The 21,066-nt window shown below is 39.4% G+C and overlaps 1 protein-coding gene across 1 annotated transcript in view; it reads left to right on the forward strand.

Moving 5' to 3' along the window:
- LOC108573733 (telomerase-binding protein EST1A-like) overlaps positions 1-21,066 on the forward strand; it is a 223,685-nt gene that overhangs the window by 115,803 nt on the left and 86,816 nt on the right. The window contains 3 exon segments of the mRNA XM_017936208.1: positions 1,045-1,226; positions 4,460-4,533; positions 16,094-16,206. Of these exon segments, the coding sequence (XP_017791697.1) occupies positions 1,045-1,226; positions 4,460-4,533; positions 16,094-16,206 (369 nt within the window).

Below are 21,066 nucleotides of genomic sequence, written 5' to 3' on the forward strand. Positions count from 1 at the left end.
ACCTGTCTCAGATCATTTTTGCTGTTACCACTGCACACACGTAATAATCCAGCAATCGTTTTGTTTCAAAATTGGAAACTTCAACGTACCATATTTCATTCTGTGTACGAATCCACCGTATCGTGAATTTTATAGTGAAAATGGAGATCAAATAAGTGGAAAAAGTGTGTTCAATTAAAATTTCAACCATGCATATATAGAACAGCAAATAAACGTAGAAATACAGAGTGTAACAAAAATTCGTGGACTCTGAGTTTAATAATTTAATTCTAGTGAAAAAGAAATTACGATACCTTCGTAAAATTCAAATTACAAAAAAGATTTTACAAAATTTTGTAATCTAAGTTTGGAAAAATTAACACAGTATTAACCAAGAATTTAGCGCGTGTAAAGTTGTCTAACTAAAGGTGGAGATGAAACGAACGTACTTAACCCCTTGATTCACAATTTTCCTTACTAACTATGCATGTAAGCTTCAGCAATTTACTGTTTTCAGTATTATATTAGGTAACAAACCTAACGTATCGTAAATTAATTACACTCGGTAATCCTCAGTCTCACGAATCAAACCGAAAGTTAGAATTCAAAAAGGAATCTTCGTTACTAATATAACAATTTTTGTCGCATGAATTAAACCGAATGAATTTCTTCAGTCTCACGAATCAATCCGAAAGTTTAAAAGAACGATAACAATTTTTCTCACATCTTGCACAAAATCTGTTCCACGAGTGTGTTGTCACTAGGCAAAGTGTTTAACACTAGAATTACCGACCGGGTCAAAATATGACCCATTAGCATCTTTCGAGAAAACGTGAATTTATTTCTACAGGTATGCTTCTATTTGTGTCGATATGAATCGAATTACGGAAAAATTCACTTGTGTGAAGTCGGTAATGTGTCATTCTAACTCGGCTGGTAGTTCTAGTGTTAAGAATCTAAATTTCCCGGCAAATAGTTCAACTGTCGGCCATTAGCAAAGAACCTTTTAAAACGTGGAGTGTGCTCGTGTCGCTAACGGTTCGATCCTTCCATTTATTGTTTCAGATTCCCAAATGGAGCAAGGGTACCGGTCCGAGGTCCAAGAAAGGGCACTGATCGTATCCTTGCAGATGTTCAATCTGATTTTAGAACGTGGCGTGTCCTTGCTCAAGTCTCAGTTGGACAGCACCGAAGAGCTGAGGATGGTTGTTAGCGAGGACATGCAAGTCCTTTTACCAGCTATCAAGGTATTTCCATTATCTCTGGCATATCTAATGGACTATCCTATCAAGATCTCTTTTTCCGAGAAACTTTCACCGTACCGGGAAAAACCGCGTCATTTTAATTGCACGGATTTTAATCAGTATCGATAATCTGCGGTCAGAGGGAGAAAAGAAAAAAAAGAAAAGAACACACGAGGAAAACACCTGTGTGTGTGTGCACACACGAAGGTTTAGTGGTTATTTGAATTTTTGTTTTTTTTCTTTCTCGCGACTACTTTTGCACAAATATGGCGTGTAATGTATGGAGGCGGATATATTCTTTCGCGCGGTTATCCTGCGCGCGCATCGATCATCGATCGATGGATCGGTGCGAGAAAAGCTTGAGAGAAAGGACGAGGATGATGAGCAATCGACGTTATGAGTCAACGTTTTCGATTGTCTTTTTCAGGGAAGGATAAAAGTAACGGGGGATTATTAGTCAGTGGTCAGCGAACGTGACGTTGTAAATTGATTTCTGATTAATTATTTTAGACAGTTCAATGATACGGGAAGGGTTCGAGGATGTGAAAGTTAGCGGTATTTTTGAAACTCTTGAGAGAATCCTCGGAGTATTATTTTTCATCGTTGAATAAAAGTAGAAATAAGAAATATGAAAGAGCAGTTTTACGCGCTAACTATTAATTATTTTAGACGGTTGAACGATAAGAAACGTAGAGCTGGAGGGTGTCGGAGATATCTTTCAAATTCTTGAGTAAATCCTCAGAGTATTATTTTTCATCCTAAATTCAAGGCAGGAATAAAAAAGTACGAAAGGATTTTGTACTGTCTAGCAATTAAAGGGTTAACTGCAATTTACTATGTTAGAAAAATAAAATGCAATTTCGGTAGAGTAATGAATTTCCAACCGCCTGTTGAATAACCTATTTTCATTCAGTTCTGCATTCTACGTTTTCCAACATTCTTACAAAGCAGAAGGAAGCATTCACCTAAATTTCTCTCACATTCACACTGCAATCTTCCTTAACCCTAGGAAGCTCAAACCCCTTGCAAGCTTGAATTTCAGCAAAATCTATCAGATACAATTACTGTTTCACGCAAAAAGAAATGATCAACAGCTCACACAAGCTGTTTTACAAAAGAGAAATCCAAAATGAAAAATTTCGGGAATACTTTTCAATCCTCCCTTGGGCATCCTAGGGTTCAAAGTTGAAAATTAATTTTCTTTCCAACTCGTCGTTTCTACTCCCACCAAAACACACAAAAACCGAGCAAACTTTACTAAAAAAAAAAAGACACGAAGCACAAATCACAACGAACCCAGAAACTACAAAATACAAAATCATCCTCCACATCGAACCGCTGTCAATTCATTTAAATTACCATTTCTAATTGACACACTGGATCCTGTCTCGCCAGATGTCTCTGGAGCTTCTGTGTGAGTATATATCAAATTCACGTTGATCTCGATCGGATCGTTGCTTGTCGAGGATTCTTGTCATCGCCATAATCCCGCGAGCGTGAACCTCAAGCTTAAGCGGTTGAGAATTTATGAAGCAACGGGTTGGTTCGCACCCACGCGAGGTTCGCCGGTGGCCGTTGTCAGGCCCATGGACCTGGTTCGTTCGTGTCTCGACTTATTATGCAACCCGGCGTTCGCGATTAATGCACCTATCGCACGTAAGCTATGCACGCACGCTCCATCGATAAAGGTCAGCCGTATGACAAGCCATTGGAACCGCGGCGTCACCGGTTTCTTCCTGGTTCTCGAGCTGGTGCAGCCTTCAAGGATGCGTACAATCCTCGCGATACCATCGCCACGGGGATTCTGCCACGAGGAACTCGTGAATGCAGGGTGTTTCTCGGGTCTTTGCTTGGAAATTTATTTAGGGTGTTCTTTTTAGACACGATCCGATTATTTATAGGGCTTCTTTTCTTTTCTTTTTTTTTAATAGTGTCATACTGTGTCGAAGCTTTCTATTTTTTTTTTCTCTCTTTCTTTTCACGTCGTTTTCGCGTCATTTGTGTACGTCAACTTGATCTTTCTGTTGGTGTTTTGGTAGTTTTTTGTTTGTCAGTTTGGTGCATTGTCCTGTGGGGTGTCTGGTAAATTGTAGAATCGACGAGCAGGTGATTTTTTAGAGAGGAGAAAGGGAAAAGTGTGGTATAAGGTTTTCTTCGTTTTTTAATTGCGGACTTTCGAGAGAAATGATTTCGACTCGTTACAGCTTGGGAATTTTTCGTTTAAGTTGCGCTAGGAAATCGGTAAATTTTGTGAACGACGAAAAGTGCTCGAAGTAATTTCGCCCGCGAACTTACTTTTCTCCATTCTCTACGTTTTTCACGTGTTTCTCTGTAGGAGATCGCCTGCTTGTCGGTAGTGCCTACGGTTTAAAGGACACCTTGTATATTGGAATATTTGTTTTGGTTAGAAAGTTACCTTTTTTTCAATTTTTAGGTTCATTTTTAAGTGTGAGATACATCAGGAAAATGAAAGATTGTGTGCTGGGAGAAATGGTTTACTGACAGATCTGTGACACACATTGTGTTTATACTGGCTAAAATGATAGTAATAGAGACACGTCTTAGCACTTTTTTTTTCTTTCTTTTTTGCATTGAAGTTTTACGAGTGTAAGTTTCTTACTTATCAATTTGTTTTTTAAACTGCATCGAAGAGAATGCAAAGCAACGTTTGCTCGATACTCAAGGACTCTAAAATTAATGTAACATAATTTAACAATTAATGTATCGTAAATTAACTAATAATGACTCATTTACGAGCAGAGTCTGAAATAATACTGCACTTCTTGAATTTCTTTCTTTTTTTTTTTTTTTTAGTGAAGAATTATCTATCTTGAAATACTTTGAACAATTTGACATCAGAACCACTGAATTTCTTTTTCAAATCCAAAGTAATTAGCGTTCATGGTTAAATACTGTAATTCTATGTGCAACGCGTATCGCAAATTCTCGCAGCAAAGTTAGTCGCATAATTAAGAACGAATCTGTTTGGAAAGAATTCTGATCGCTATCGAAAGCGCAGGAATAATGGCAAGAGTTTCGTTCTTTCCTCGCGTAAGACCATTAATATTACCGATAAAGTAGACACGATACAAGACTGCTGGCATACGATTCACTTTCCGAAGGATGGATGAACGTGACCAGCCAAATAAAATGTCTCCTAGACATTCTATAAATAGAAACAATTTCTCGCATTTCAACAGACAGTTATCTCTCATCGTTGATCCTTTTTGTTCTAGATCTGGTGCGATTGGATGCTTTGTCACAGCACTGTCTGGAATCCGCCTCCATCCTGCACGGACTACAGAGTCGGGTGAGTCAACTATGTTTGCATTTTCATTCTTCATATTGGATTTATATCGTAAAACAGGGATCCAACCGTATTATTCCATTAGTCGATTTTTAGTTTCGTAAATAGTAATTTTACTCGGGAATATATTGCAAGTATAATCGTTGAAACGTTGTTTCTAACGATGTGAAAACATCTACATGTATCATTCGCCGATTGTGATGAAATTTACGTGTGATATAGTGCACGAAAAAATATTCGACACGTATTTTTTCTTATTTACTATCGGCAATTTTGAAGGGGTGAAAAGAGACCTCGAAGTTAATTGCGAAGGGGTGAAAACAGCCCCAAAACATGCTTGGTCCAATATCTCGGGAAGTATTAGAGATAGAGGAATGGTTTAAATGTAGAGATTGTGTATTTTTCAATGACGAATTCATCTGTGTAAGTAGTTTTTAGAAAAATTAATTTGTTTAAATAATATATTGAAAATTCATACTTTTTTTGTTAATTTTTCATTTGAGGTGTTACTCCATTTTCGTTTAAATTTGTGTACTCTTCGTTAAAGTGCAAAATACGGATAAATTGCAATTTTTGCGTTGTAATAAAAAATTATTGCATTCGTGGAAAGCCGTGAAACGAAATTGACTTCAAATTTGATCTCATCTCTGTTCTCTACTATTTCCACCGAACCAAACTTGTGAAAATCTTCTTGCAACCCAAAGTACCATTTCAACATCCCCGAGCCAGCCCGTACTTTTCCCATTTCTCCCTTCGTGCAACAGATTAAAAGATCAATTTCTTCAACGCGAACCTTCCGCGGAAAACCGCAACCTTAAGCATTTACGAGCGTAATATCAGAAGTTCTCCCATGAAGGTTACAGCTTGACTTTCGTCGTTTAAGCGCGAGCAATTCTCGCGTGTGGGACCATTCGTGAAGCTTTCTAGTTACCATTGCACAAGCTAGAATGCAACCGTTAAGCGTCCGCAAGAGAAATAAATTTCAGTCGGCCACGGTTGTGCGTGTGTATTGGGATCAGCAGTTGCAGAAAGAACACGCGATATATATCTCGAAGTCGGTGATCCTGCAGTCTGCGGTTTTGTGGCCAGAATCCTTCGGATCTTTCTCTAGAGAGAGAGAGTGCAGTCGGTAAGTGCGCGCGATGCATACGCTCGCCAGCAGATTACGCCACGGCCACAAATTATTCATTGCGAGAGATTTCATTTTTTTTTTTGTTTTTTCATTCATTTCCTCTTCTTTTCCCCGGCGATGCGTTTGATACGAAGCGCAACGGTATACGACGACGAGTCTCGTTCATTTTCGCGATCAACGACTCGATTTTATGTCGGTTAGTGCGTGCAACTTTGTGGCATTTTAGTTTCGCGACGATTTGCACAGTTTTTGGATGAGTCAATTTTTATTTTTATTAATGGATGAGGAATATAGTTGTATTTTTTTATTTGTTTGTTTGTTACTCAAGGAAGATACTGTTTTATTCGAAATAAGAATTATTTTCGGTTCATCTTGAAGAAGAACCTTGTTTTCGTCTTTTGCAGTACCTTGAGGTGTCTGAAAAATAGGAGAAGTTTGGGGATTTTTTTCATAGGTAACTGTTAAATGAAAAGTTTCAATCTTTTCCGAGAATGTAAATGTAACTTTCAGCTTTCTTCCCAAATTTTTGAAAAGTCAAACTGTTACAAAATGGAGGAGTTATTGGGAAACATCTTCTGCTAGAACACCAACTGCTGGGCTGTTATCGTCAGCAAGGATTGGAACGTCTGAAACGAAAAATTCGTTTTAATTCATAAATGCGAATGTCTTATCTACAATGTAGCCTAAGATTTTTACCATATCTCAATTATGTAATTTTTTAGAAACGTTTGAATATGATTTTGTATTGGCGAAAAGTGGTTTTCCCTCTTCAAACTGCCACCATTTCTATAATAATTACAATTTTCAGAAAATCCAACTCTACGTTGTAGATAATACATTGTTATTCATGAATTAAAAAGAATTTTTTATTTTAGACGTTCCAATCCTTGCCAGCAATGGCGGCCAAGCAACTCGTATTGCAGCAGAAAAGGTTTCGCGATTAGCAAAGTAACTCCTCCATTTTGCAACATTTTCGCTTTCTAAAAATTGGAGAAAGAAGCGGAAACTTACATTTACATCTCTCCAAAAAATCGAAACATTTCGCTCAGCAGTTACCGCAAAAAAAATTCCCAAACTTCACCTATTTTCAGACGCCTCGCGGTGGTGTACACCCTCAACGCTCGCTGCATCGCTTCCACCGACTGTACAATGACCAAGGGCTTGGCCGTGGCGTAAATGTGACACGGGTCACGGTCGACCAGCGTATATCCTATCGAGACTTGATCCGAAGTCACGCGGAGGTCGCGAGTTCGCGCAATTATCGTCGGGTCGCTTCTAATTCGATGGAAAACGTGCGTGCAATGTCTTACGCTGCTTTTGTCAAACAGATTAATCTACGAGGCTCGAGAGACGAGGGCAACAGAAGAGAGGGAGTGAGAGAGATTCCGTGGCGGAGAGACTGTGAACGCTCGACTATTAATTCAGGTTGACACTTCAGGTGCTTTGAATTATGACTGTTGTGTTGGACTATTAATTCTCCTTGCGAGACATCAATTTCTCAGGGCCGAGAAAGTTTCGGTCTGGGGATGCTAGAGATATCAGGAACGACGACGAACACCTTCGCGGCGTGTGCTCGTGATTTATCGCAAGCGACAGCACGCGAAATTTCGCTGAAAACCGCTTAATTGTTCGCGTGAACCGATCCTCGCGGGGGTCTCTCCTCTATGCTTGGTTGCTTGATCTCTTCGATGTAGCGGTGGTTGAGAGTAATTGATGGCGACTCTGCGTCGGGTCGCGAGGAAGCCTCGCCATCTGGACGAACAAGAGTCTGTTTGAGTTGTGGCGGTTGGAGAAGGTAGGACGTCGAGGTAAGCTTGGTGGAACAAATACAGCCAGGTCGAAAATTATAACGTCAAGCGATGGCACAGCTTGATCTAGCCACAGCTAGAACAGCGTGTGACGTTCGGTTTTAGGGTTCGTGAGGCAAATCACCGGACATAGAAGAATGTGATAACTGAAATTTGTTGGTTTTTATTAACATACGAAGGGATTTACGCGAGATGTTGATTATTGAAACTGTTGGTGCTTCCAGTTTTCAAGAATGTCAAGTATTAATTATAGAATAAACAATTGATCGCTATTGGGAACATTTACCTTACAATAAAAGGATGACAACTGAATTTTTTCACATTTCGTATGCAAACTGGGTCGTTTATGTCCGAATCTAATTTTTTTTTTGTTGTTCTCGGCTTTCAAAAAATTCTGGTATACCTCTTAAAGTCTCTACTGTTATACTATTGCTTGTTAACTCAAATTTCGACGTTTTCAGTAAAAATTAAAATTCGTTTCGAAGAAGTACAAGACTGAAAGTTCGTTCTTTAATGGTAATTTTTGGTTTATTGTTTTTCTTAATACTAAGGGTGTTTGTTTAATAATTAAACAAACTTATTTGAAGTTATCTTCGTTGCAACTATTTTGGAATTGTATAAATGAAAGTATTTTAATAGTGTCTTAAGGCAACGTTAATTTTCATTCAATAATAATTTGTCAAATGCAAATTACATATAATATTTTAACACGTTTCATCTAATCCGAACTTTGACATTAAAAAAAAAAAGTGTCGCGAGGTAAAGGGTTAACAGATCAACCCTAATTTTTTCCAAACGTCCTGTTACATTCACTTTAAATTACAACGTTAATTTCTCAAATGCAAATTACACATATCTAATACTTTAACTAATCTGAACTTTGACATCACTAAAAAAAAAGTGTCGCGAGGTAAAGGGTTAACAGATCAGCCCCAATTTTCACGAGACGTCCTGTTCACATGCACACGTGAAATTACACTTGGAATTCGCGAGGAAAGAAGGCGCGGAAGATGAGAACGGCGGCATTCGTTCGTCGAAGTCTGTTGCCGGCGAACCTGTTCCGTTCTCGAAACGTCGAGCGTGGGAGTGACTCATCGAAATAAAAGCACAAGTCGGCCGGCGATGCGACGGCAATGCAAAACACGGCCAGGTTCGAGGAAAGGCCGATCAACGTGTAATTATCTTCTTGCGTTCCCCCTCGATGATTGACAAAGGAGCCGTGCCACGGAATCGCCGGCGAGGATCGACTCGTCGTTAGCGACCACGGGCCCGCTTGTGAAAACGGAGAAACGAGCGAGGGCCCCTCCGACAGACTCTTGTGCACGTGGACCGATAACGTGACTCGTTTCGACGTCGCAGAAATTCAGAGAGTGACCGTGGTGAATTGAAACGATCAAAGTGGCCCTCGGTTGAACGAGATTATTTTAATTGTTGCGCGTTGAAATTAGATCGGGGACATCTTGTCGGAAATTGTACGAAATTTGATTTTACCGTAGGAAATTCAAGGGAGAGTAACAAAGTGGTTTGGTATTTAAGTGAGATTATTTGAACTGTGCGTTAAAATCGGTCGAGCTGCTGGACATTAGGTTGGGACCATTTTGTGAGAAACGGTATGAAATTTCATTTTACTCTAGGAAAATGGTTCGAAAATTTTTAAATTTGGTTTTCTTCGTAAAATTATTCGTGTAAGGTACGAGTAATCTGTTTTTTATGTCAGAAAGTAATTGAGGAGCTTTCTGGAAAATGGTCGCATAGGATAACACTGAATTAACCCTTTCGCGACGAGTGGAACGCAAATGTCCCACTTGAGTACTTTAATAAGAATTGATCTCAATTTAGGATTTATTGCAGACACGATGATTGGTAGGTGAATAAGAAATTCTTGAAAAAAGTAATGCTGTCACGATGGAGTTAAGGTAAATTGCATTGGAAGTTTTAGTTCAGGGTTTCTTTTTTGTTTTTTTTTTTTAGATTGGGGATATTTTGTGGAAAAGAGCACGGAAGTCTAGGAAGTGTAAAAAAATGACCACAAAATTTATTACACTTTAGTTTTCTTCATAAAATTATTTGTGTACGTTTATGTGTCAGAAACTAATCGAGGAGTTTTCTAAAAAAATGGACACCATGGTACAAGATGGTAAAGTTTTAATTCAGGATCAACTAAAATCTAAAGTAAAGGATCTTTACTAAAATCAAATTTGGAGGGAAAATTTGCCAAATTAAAAACGATTTCCCAAAAATGGTCCACAGATCTGTAGATCTTTCCTCCACAAAGCTCCTCACTCGTGTTTAAAAATTGCAAACAATCGAACTCACGGTACCAATTCTTCTCCCATTGAAATTAAATCAAATCTTAGTCTTCTCAGGTATAACAAGGCCCAATAAAAAAGAATTGCAGCTAGAGAAAAGAAAATGAATCCGTAATAAGATACATTCCTTCTCATCGTTAAAGTCCTCTTCGTTTATTCTCTCTATTTTCGTCGTGAGTGAAACGAGAGCTGTAGTCCGCGCCAATTATGCAATTCACCGTAGTGTACATTTAATTAATTCACATGCATGCCATTCAAGTTCATACGTTCCACGGAGTTCACTCTTCGAGGCGTATCGTATCTGTTGAATCACACATTTCATCTTTCGCTTAATATGCAATTCTAATTAATCTCGATCGGTATTTCAAGTTGAATAATCTTCAGTATTAATCGATCGACACTGTCCATTTCGAAACTACCAACACACAGAAACATACACACGTATAGAAAATGTTCCATTTTATTCGTCGAATCAACAGGTTCACTCTTTAATCCGTCATCGTATCTGGCTAAGTCCGACGCACAATATAATTACCGTGACTAATTACCATTACGACGCAGAGTGACGCAAGAAGGGAAGAAGGAAAAAAAGGCGAAAGAAAGTAAACGAGAAGTGGATGAACAGGCCTCTGCCGAAGCGCGCACACGACGTCTTTTCGTTGATGATTCGAGCGCGATCGGAGACAAGGCTTTTTATTCAGGATCGAGCGGGGACCGAGGGAATGTATCGATCCTCAGGATCTTTCTAACGAGACGAGAGAAAAAAGAGCGGTCGAAAAGAGAGAAAACAGTCGTGCTTGGCCGACTGATGCGATCTATCGTCCATTAAACGAGTTTCAAGGCCCCTTTAGTCCCGTAACTGCGCGAACGCTCGCGATCCAACCGAACAGCAGCACCAGCAACAGCAGCAACAGCCTCTCTTTGCGCAACCACATCGAACCGAGAAGAGCCAACCAGCGAGAACCAAACCAACTACTATATGTACCATACTATACATCCGACTGGATAAGTTAATTATTGTTGCTCGTTAGCGATTAACAATTATACGAGCGAAGCGTTTCCTTGGCAAGGACGCGATCGTAACATCGTGTTGATCGTCTCCTTCTTCCTTCGAGTCCACCTCGAGAGAGAGAGAGAGATGGTCTTCTCTTCGTTCTCTTTGCAAGATCAGCGTCGATCTATGGAGAGGTTATTTATAGAACGCGGATCGCAATTAATCTGCCGTCGAATCGCTACTTCGTCGATCCCCTTGCCACTCTTTTTCCCTCCCCTCTTCCTTCTTTTTCCCCCTTTCTTCTTCTTTTCTTCTCTCTTACCTTCCTTTTTTTCTCTCCTCTCTTTTTCTTTTCACCTCCATTCACCGAGGATAGCAACTTTGATCTTCCCACCGCGCGTGCCTGGGACCGTGTAATTGCGAGATCAATCACTGTCACCGTTTTTTCCCTGTCCCCTTCGTCTCCTCACCCCCCCTCTCGCCGCCGTCTCTTTAGCTTCTCTATTTGCGATCTATGGTGTCTATCATGGGAGAAGGCTGGTCCAGTTTGAGGATCGAGCGTTCAGGTGTCTGTGGACGATTTCGGACGGGACGAGAGCTCGTACGGGAAGTGCAGACCGATCTAAATTTAGCTTCCGGCCTCTTCTGCGTTGATACAGCTGTCGTATACCTCTCTCCTATCTTTCATTAGTTTTTAGTCATCCTGCCTCCTTTCCTTAACTGTAAACAAATCCGCATCATCCTAACGTTTGTCACCCCGAAACCTAGACCTCCACATCATCCTTTACTCATCGCTGAACCTAGACCTCACCGCCTCTCCCTACATTGACCTCTGAGACCAACCCCTACTCTCGTACTTACCGAACCTATATCTAGAAACCTTTTCCGTCGAAACAGCAGATTTTTGTCTAGTGGTCTTCACGCACCGAACGTCACCGAACTGTCTAATAAAGTCGAATAGTACTACGCGCAGAATAGCTCCCTTATTTCGCCCCAGTTCCCGTCAGGCTCTCCTACCGCGTACCTATTGAATATAATAAACCAACGCAAGGAATCGCGAGCCGCGGAATACAACACAGCGATCTCGTTGGTTCTGTCGTGCATACAATGATTTTTGGAAATTGTTTTCTCCAACCGCGTTAAACATCTGCCGCGATGCAACTTGTATCTTTTCCACGGTGTCGAAATGCTGTCTCCTGGGGTTTCGATTTCATTTTTGGAAATAGAAAGAAGTCAGTTTGTTAGATTTAGCTCCTTGTGGGTATTTCGAAGGGAACGAAAGCCAAAAGGTTCATTGATTAACACGTTGGCCACCTGTGATTGGAGATTCTCTCCTCGATGGGACCGCGGTGGTCGTCAATGACCGGAGTGCTTCGAATGTTTAGAATAATTAAAATAAAATGAATATCGTCAACTACAAGTTTCGAATGTCATAGACTAACTACACATTATTTGGAATTAAAAAATGGTAATAATAAAGTAAAGCATAATGTAATATTAATAACATTATATTATACTTAGAATAATGAAAATCGTATCTCGTATAGTTAGAGGGGACACGAATGGTCCATTTTGGAAATCTCTTCATAATTAGTAAATACTTCGGAAGTATTAGATTATTAGGAAAGTGTAGTGTTTAAATTCGTTAGACAGATAAAACTCGACGAAAACATTAAAATTCCCATTATTCTGAATTATTATTTTCTCGTGTCTTCTGGAAAAGATTTTTGGTATGTACGATAAAGTAAATTGCCAGAAATAAAAAGTACATGGTTTAAAATATAATTGTCCCAGGTGAGAACAATTTCTTAATAAATCAAAGTTCACCTGAGAATTTCGAGAAGTCGACGAAAGTATTTAATAGATATCGCGGTGAATAGTACATGTATATAAGATATGACCATCGGGAGAAATGCAGATTGTTGTAAATAAACCTCTGGCGTGGAATTGTTTTTGTCACAGCCCCTTCCATGTTCCGCGTATCTGCTGTAAATACAAAGTTTCTTATGTCCTTTGTTGAGATCTTTAGGTCCCGTCCTTTTGCATACATACACACGATCCACGCCCCTTGTGTTATTCGTAGTTCAGTTCGTGTCTTGACTCGGCTGAGGAAGGCCATTCGTGTTGTAAGTTGAGTGATTGACGCGATTCTGTAGGGCTTACTAAATCGTGCGCGTTTCGCGAAGTTTCGTGAAGCAAGGTTGGTGCTAAATTGAACAATACGTGTAATTGTTTACAACAGTGAATAGTTCATGTTAACATTTATTTAAGTATGTTAGAAAATTTGAAGATAGTATTAGATGCTTATTTTAACGAATTTAAACAAATTTTGAAATAGGCTTGCGAGTTATTAATTTTCTTAATGCCTTGCCTTAACAATTATACTAAGAACATTTGAAAGAAACGATGGATTTAGAAAATAATTCTTTTATCAAAGAGAAATTTACTATTGCACTTCCTGAGTGTACTTTTATATTTAAAAAATTGCAGGAATTAGGTTCTGAGAATGAAAATATGGGTGATTAAATTATTATGATCATTTCGAAATTATGCCTCGTTTATTTGAAGTTTGCTATATTTTTGTGTTGTTTTATTTTGATAATACGTAGCAAGGATTTTAACACTTCTACGAATTATTAGGAATTTTCAAAAATATATCTATCAATATTTTGTCACCCTTCGTATTTATTATTGCTTGAGTACGGCTCAGCATACTTTTCATATTTTTTCTACAGTATTCTGTTATTCTCCTGCGTCACGATGTCATACTGACACAAGTTTCTCAATCAGTTACTATTGCAGTTCAACCTTTTAATAATCCCCATCGGTTTTCTATTGGTTTCACATCCGAGAATGTCACCTATGACAAAATTTGAATACTTTTTAGCCAAATAAGCTGTCAAAATAAAATCGAACTGTTTATCTACAGCATCGGTCACGAATTTAATCGCTCAGTGCAAAAGTGCGATGTAATTCAATTTGTTTCAGTTAATTTCATTTAAGTCAATGTAATTCCAGTTCCGTTTATCAGGTTCACAGTTTTACATCCAACTCGGCAGAGTGAATTTTATCATTCTCACTGAATCAATACAGTTACTTTCAGTTCCATCGCATTTTAACGCACACGATTAAATTTTAAGCGGCGGTGTATGTGTTAAGAACAGAAAGAAAATATATTTTATTAGTACCTTGCCTTAACCCTTTGCACTCCTTTGTCGAGTCACACTCGACATTTTTAAATTGCCAGTTTAAATGCGTATTAGATTTCGCAATATTTTTTCTACACCTAGATAAGCAATATTACACGTACACTACCGGCCAAAAGTTTGAAATCGCCGAGCATTGCAATTTACGGGAAAATTTGCAGAAAAAAGTCAGCGACTTTGAGAATTTTTGATCGTTCGAATCAATTGATATGAGATAAATTGATAAATGTAGAATTGAGATAAACTTCAATTCTATAAAAAATTAGCAGCAGATTTAATATTGATGAAAAATGGGAGGTGATTCCAAAATTTTGGCCGGTAGTCCAATTGTTACAGAAAAGTGTCACATGTGTGTAACGAAGCAATTGTTTACATTGCTTCCTATCAACCAATTGTCCTCTGAAGTGCTTTTCAGACAAAACACTTAAAATAATGCGGAGCTATTGGAAAGACAATGAAAAAAGAATTCAGAGTGCAAACACTTACACTCAGAAATAAAAGTAAAAACTCTCCGAGTGTTAAAAGTCGTAATATCATCGAAGATAGGAAAAATACAATTTTTCCATCTGACCGCAACAATTTGATCACCCAAGCAGCAATTCTAAGCGAAGCGTTAATCCATTCCAAGGTGTATCAGCCATTCACAGCCTCGTCTTCGTAATTCAAGCATTTTTCCTCGGGCTCGCGTTAATTTTCAATAAAGCCCCCGCAGAAGCGGTCGATAATAATTTAGCGATAAAGAGGTTCGCCGATTGGACGACGAACGGAAACGTATGCAGCACGCGGAGAGAGCGCAATTAACGAATGACCTTTCATGACGGCAATCGATTAATCCCGGCTCCGCGAGCGAGCCAAGGCGTCGTGCGCGTTTCTTTTGCGTCCGCTTCTTCTTCGTCTTCTTCGCCTTCTTCCTTATCCTCTTCGTCTACTTCTTCAAGCTTCTTCTTCTTCTTCTTTATCGCCGCCTCGGGGGCTGTGCACGATAGCATCGAATGATCGATAGCTTGGAAAATGATCCCCCGCGCGCTGCCATTCATCGCGGTGAAAATAATTAAACGGACGACTTTGGATTTACAGTAACACGGAAGTGGCCGATGGATACGCGCTCGCGAGCGCGCACGAGCGTTCACCGACACCTCGTATATTTAACGATGTCACCGATACGCGCCGTTCGATGAACGCGAGAAGCGTGAAACTATAATCTACCGATTAATTTTCATCGAATCGAACGGATCGTTTAGTTTTGGTATCGATGGGAATTTCGGGGCTTTTCGAGAGGGATGAATAGCTCGTGAAGAATAGAAAGAAAGGATTGTGTGCTTCTTTGGTGGATTGAATCGTGATGCAAAACGTTCCTGCGATTGTATTTTCGTAGAATGAAAATTGGCAAAAAGAAGGTTTAAATGTTCCTTGGCCTCTCTATCCAAAGAAGTTACGATGTCTCTTTTCCTTCGATCTATAAATTCTTTAATAAATGCCTCGAAGGTAATAGTCGGCAAGAGGTACCGAAGAAGATTTGTGAATCGCTTGTTCTTTGGAAAAGTGTACCAAGCTGTATGCTGCACGGACCAGAATTATATTTAGATTTTCCTAAGTTAGGTTTCTGTCGAATTACGAACATTGTTTCCTCTTTGCACCAATACAAAGAAGAAACTTAAATCCTACAGAGAAATCTCTATCGTGATCGAAATTTCATAGTTACCAAACCATTTATTTTCGATTAAAAATATTAAGAAAAAGAGAAACAACGATTACACCACATGTTCTAAAAAAAAATCACATTCTTCGTTCTCAGTGTCACTGGTGCGCGGATAAATCGACGTTTGAATCTCTGGACTGTATCGTGCCGCCTGTAGTTAACAGACTCCTTTATTCATTTTCGAATCGTAGAGAGCGCACGTCGAGTTCTCTCGTTCGTAGTACTTGGCCAGCTTACTGAATCACGGGGGAATATTTATCGCGTTAGGGAAGTTACCATCCGCGGTTGGATCCTTCCGGTTTCCAGTTACGTGATTATCAACCGATAGCCCTGGGGCACACCGTCTCCAACCATGAGAATTTCACCCGTTCTTTTATTCACGGTGAACGAAAACCTTTTGCTTGTCTGGTTGCAGCCCACCTGGAGACGCCTGGAGCAGGCTGGCCACGATGGTGAACCTGCTGGAAAAATTGAATTACTCCAAAACGATCCTTATCCGGGCCAAGGACGCGGAGGGCCGGGACGACGGTGAGTGAATTTATAAATCGATATCCTCGGGGGATGCTGGTAGCTGTGAAAACGTGTTCTCCCTTCGTTTTAACCCTTTCGCTACGGACACGTTGCATCGAAGTACAGATACCGTAAAATTTTCGCAAGTTATTATTTAGGAACGGTGAAATTATGCTTACTTGAAAGAATTTCTTTACTTTGTACGAATAATTAGTCATTTTTTCCTGGTAATTTATTATTATTTCAACGATAAGGAAATAATTTTGAGTAATTATTGGTAGCAGTGAGAAAGGGTTAGGTATTTGTTTCATTTTTAAGGAAGACTGCTGTTTAATTTTCGAGATAGTTTCGAATTTGTGTTGGAAATTATTTTTTACCGAATGACGTTGCTTATCTTGAAATCTTGAATAATTATCTGTAGTAGCGAAAGGGTTAACCTGTTGGTTTTTATTTTTAAACAAGACTGCTGTTTAATTTAGGGGATAGTTTCGAACTTGCATTGGAAGTTATTTGTCGCCGAGCAGTATTGTTTAAGCGTTATTTTTCTTAAGTTAAATTAAATTTAATTATCTGTAGTATTGAAAGGGTTAATCTGTTACGTACCCCGTTGATTTTTTTTTTCAAACTTTTTCTCGACGTTTCTTTTAAATATTTAAATAAGACTGCTATTGGGAATAATTTCTAAGTTGTATTGAAAATTATTTGATACTCAATTAACTGTAGTTTTCTTAAAAGAAATATATTTGGCTCACTTCACGTAACTTTTTCGCTCTCCTGAAGAAATATTACATATTTCTAATGTAATTCCACCTCAGTTAGTATTTTTATAATGTATCCAAATCCGCAACAACACTACTGTCCCAAAATTTGCGATCACTGTGCATTGCAAGTTACACAAGAATTGCCAAAAAGAAGTTCATAACTTCAAAAATTGTCTAATTTCTCTGCTACAATTTTTTATCGCTCAAGAAATTAGTAACACATCAGATACTACTGTAAATTGGCTGATCCCAAACTTGGAACTGCCAATGTGTCCAATAATACCTGTTACGATCTGCTCGTGGTAGTTGCAACCAACTTTCGAGCCTTGTCGATTTTAGCACGTGGTGTGCCGATTAAGTCTAACAGGTTCGTCTTCGAAGGACCACCTCCGTGATTAGGAGGACAAAACAACTATTGCTATTGACTAAACTTCTTAAGAGCGACTCGTGGCGTGGTCAGATGACTTCTGTCTGTCCTTTCCGCGAAAGGTCCCACGACACCTCCGTGCGAGGACGCATCGCGGGGGTGAGGCCCTCGGATAGGTTGAATACATTTTTCGATAGTGGTGGGGAAGAGTGGTTGGCGAAAACCATTGGTTAAAATCATAGGTGGGAAAACTACACGAAAATGCCACTCCCCAGACCATAGGTCACTCTCAGGCACCAAGCGCACCCTTGAGTGACGCACGCGGGAATTCCGAGTGCCTCGAACAACGACCGTAGCAGACAATAACGTTAAGACGCGCTTCGGCTCTGGTGACCATATGAATGCAAAAATGTACAAGTGAAAAAAGGGGCGAAGATTCTAAGTAGAAAACGAGGCAATAAAGGTGAAAGCAAGTTCTTAGATTGAAAGGCTACGAACGAAGGCGAAAAAATATATACAATAGAACTACATTGCACTCGATAAAATTTACAATCAATTCGACGGGGGAATTTTTAGCAAATATATTGGCTTTGGTCAGTGACATGACTAGTATTACATGCGTTAAACTAAAGATTAAATAGTAACTATAGAAGATCTACAGGAATCTACCAGTAGTATTAGTGTTTGTCATGACGGTTATGATGGTTGGGTAAATCTGTTAACTAGTTTGAGGGGGTGAGCCCTCTTCAGTCTGTATCTGTGGTCGTTGATTTGTAACAGGTTGGTGACGAGATTGTTTTCATGATGCGTGAGTTGGTGAAGGTGTCTTTTGCTGTATCTGATGATTTCTTCTGTCACGGTTGTATAGAACTACACGCTAAGAAATCTAAGGGTCGGGCGGCCGGCATACCTGTCGAGGATTAAACAATACCGATAATTACGAAAGTGGCCTAAGTCATACATTTCTGAATTTTCCCTTTGTGTGTCTTAAAAAATATTTCAAAAATTACTTCCTCCTGTAATACAACTCTTCCCTACGAAAAACTAGGCTCGACACAAAAACAACCGATAAATTCAATTTTTCTACATTTCTAACTTAAACCATTTTCATAATCACCGTCCCAATTGCAACAAGACACTTTCGAACGCGCCACCTAAGAAGCAGAATTTCCCACAAATTACCACGTCCCCTCAGTGAAACAACTAGTCACATTCAAATTACTTCCTCGACTTTAAACGTTCCTCATGCTAAACGTCCTCCCAGCAAGGCGTCTCCAGGACCGATCCAATCGATCATCATTAACACGCTCGCGGTGTGTTCAACCACCAGTTGGAACACGGTAGAAAAGAAAATCTCCATCGTTAAGTCACCAATATGTCAACACGACGTTCGGTCCATTCTTCGTTCAATTCGATCACAGTAATCCAGACACCGTTCTCCTTAACTCCAGTTTCCTTGGAACATTGGCTCCGGTAGGCATCGGACGGGGTGCGATGATGTGATGAATCGGGCGAGTTAATGACGGGTAATCGTTGCTAGATCTGCCGTTAGTCGAACGTGTAAAATCTTGACGGTGAGCAATTTTATCCTCTTTCGTTTGTCATAATTCGATCGTGTGTCGTGGAGCATTAAATACACGGGGATTCGCGGAGAGCTTCTGTCGCTCTCGATGGTTATAATGATTCGTGCAGGGGGGGAGAGGCCGGTCTTATTTCAAATCCGCAGATTTAATGGAACGTTACGAGTTTTACTGTAACCACGTAATGATAGCGTCGCTGCTACGCTATTATAAATGCAGCCAGACGAGCAACGCGAACGAAGTAACCGTATTATAATTGCACAGCTAATGGCGGTAGGAATGCAATCAGAGATTGAGGAACACCGGTTGATCATTACGATTTTTACCTTTCGTCTACTTCCATCGGTGTTGTATAGTGGAGCAATGTCGCGATGGTAATAATTCGAAACGGCTAATAGTACCGCGTGAATACGCGATCTGAGCAACAGCTCTCTTTCAGTTTCTTCTCCGACCTGTTCTGGGGAATTAATATTCCGCTAGTGATTTCTCTGCAAGGTGGACGAGTTCGTAGAGAATGTAACAATAGTAATTCGTCGTGATAAGAGGCTGTATGTTGCACTTTTCGTTTAGGTAGAACGTGACTGGGGTGATTCAGTGGCTCGTGTTGGGAGATTCATTTTTTTTTTTTATTTCTGGGGGAGGATAAAGTGCGAGTTAGTGGTGTGGAAAGTGGGGGTTAAGTTGGAGAACGTTGGGAGGACATTTTTCTCCCGGTAAGGAGATGTTGTAGGTAAAATCGTCAGTAGTGGATGGAAATGATAATAATTGTTGTTACTGTGAGTTGGGTTTAATTTGAAAAAATTAATTTTTTTCTGCTTAGGGTTTTTACTGTTTATGTTACATTGAAAGAATTTCAGTAATGTATTTTTAAATAATGATACTTGTATGTTAGCTGCTGTATGGATGAAAAAGTAGACGAAGAAAGGGAGTTCCGTAGTTGCATAATTTGGATAATTTTGAGATTGGGTAATTTAAATTGTGTTCAATTTTAAAAGCACTTGTAAATAAAATGAAATCATCTGTAGTGGATAGGAATGATAATAACTGTCCTTACTGTGAGTTGGATTCAATTTGAAAGAATTTAAAAAATTTGTTATTCTATGTTGAAAGAATTAGGGTAAAGTGTAATTTGAATATAACATGGACCAGAAAATAGTTGAAAAAAGAAGTTCTAAGGATGATTATAAAGTTTCCACTTGTTAAGTATTTTAGAATGCATTAGATCCTCGATTGTTGCGTTTCTCTTTTATCAATTGGTAAAGTAACTCGATTTAAGTGAAACTTTATTTTCCAATTCGAGCCGAAATACAAAGTTGCTTTCTGAAACAACATATTGCATATGAATTGCACTATTTGCAAATTCATAAATGTATAAAATTCAACGACACGTAGGGAATATCAAAAGTTGCTATTAAAACTTTTAACCCTTTGAGGACGACGATTCCATGTATGCATTCAGTAAGGACTACTCACGTAGTCCATAAACTCATACATATTTGTCCAACAACAGGAGTTTATACGACATGGTCATGAACTCATGTATGAATATTTGCAGGAGGGATAGCTTTGATATGATTTAATTTAAAAAATATATATATATAGTGACCTAGTTGTTCGTTTCATAAATAAAGGGTTAATTTAAAAGGAAAGGTGATTAGATAGAGCTCTCGGAGCGTCAAATTGTTTTTCTCAGTGACGAATAACTAATGAAGGATTAACGAATGAGGGAATAACAAATGAACATATAACGAATAACGATTGAACGAATGAAGGATTAACGAATAACGAATGAACGAACGAAGGATTAACGAATGAACGAATAACGAATAAGGGAATAACAGTCCAACGGTGGATTATACAATATTAAGTTGGAATATCCAAATTGGTCATTTCTCTAGAATTTTCCCTTGACTTCGCAAATCTCCCTTCTCGACATACCCAACATCACCCACGTCATCCGGACGTTCATTACGCGGTCTGGCCGTCCCGTGGCCGTAATTCCCGAGCGAACGACCAGCCGGTCCGCGACGATCCCCCGCGATAACGCGGCTCGAATCCTCTCTGGACCAGTCGTTTAATCGAAAAAGCCAAGTTCCTCGAACGGTGAAGCCTCTGGCCGTGTGTTGACCCGCGGATAGCCGCCGGTTACGTAACGGTGAATCCGTTCGAT

This window comes from Habropoda laboriosa, unplaced genomic scaffold (assembly GCF_001263275.1).
Source record: "Habropoda laboriosa isolate 0110345459 unplaced genomic scaffold, ASM126327v1 scaffold126, whole genome shotgun sequence".
Classification (NCBI taxonomy): Eukaryota; Metazoa; Arthropoda; class Insecta; order Hymenoptera; family Apidae; genus Habropoda; species Habropoda laboriosa.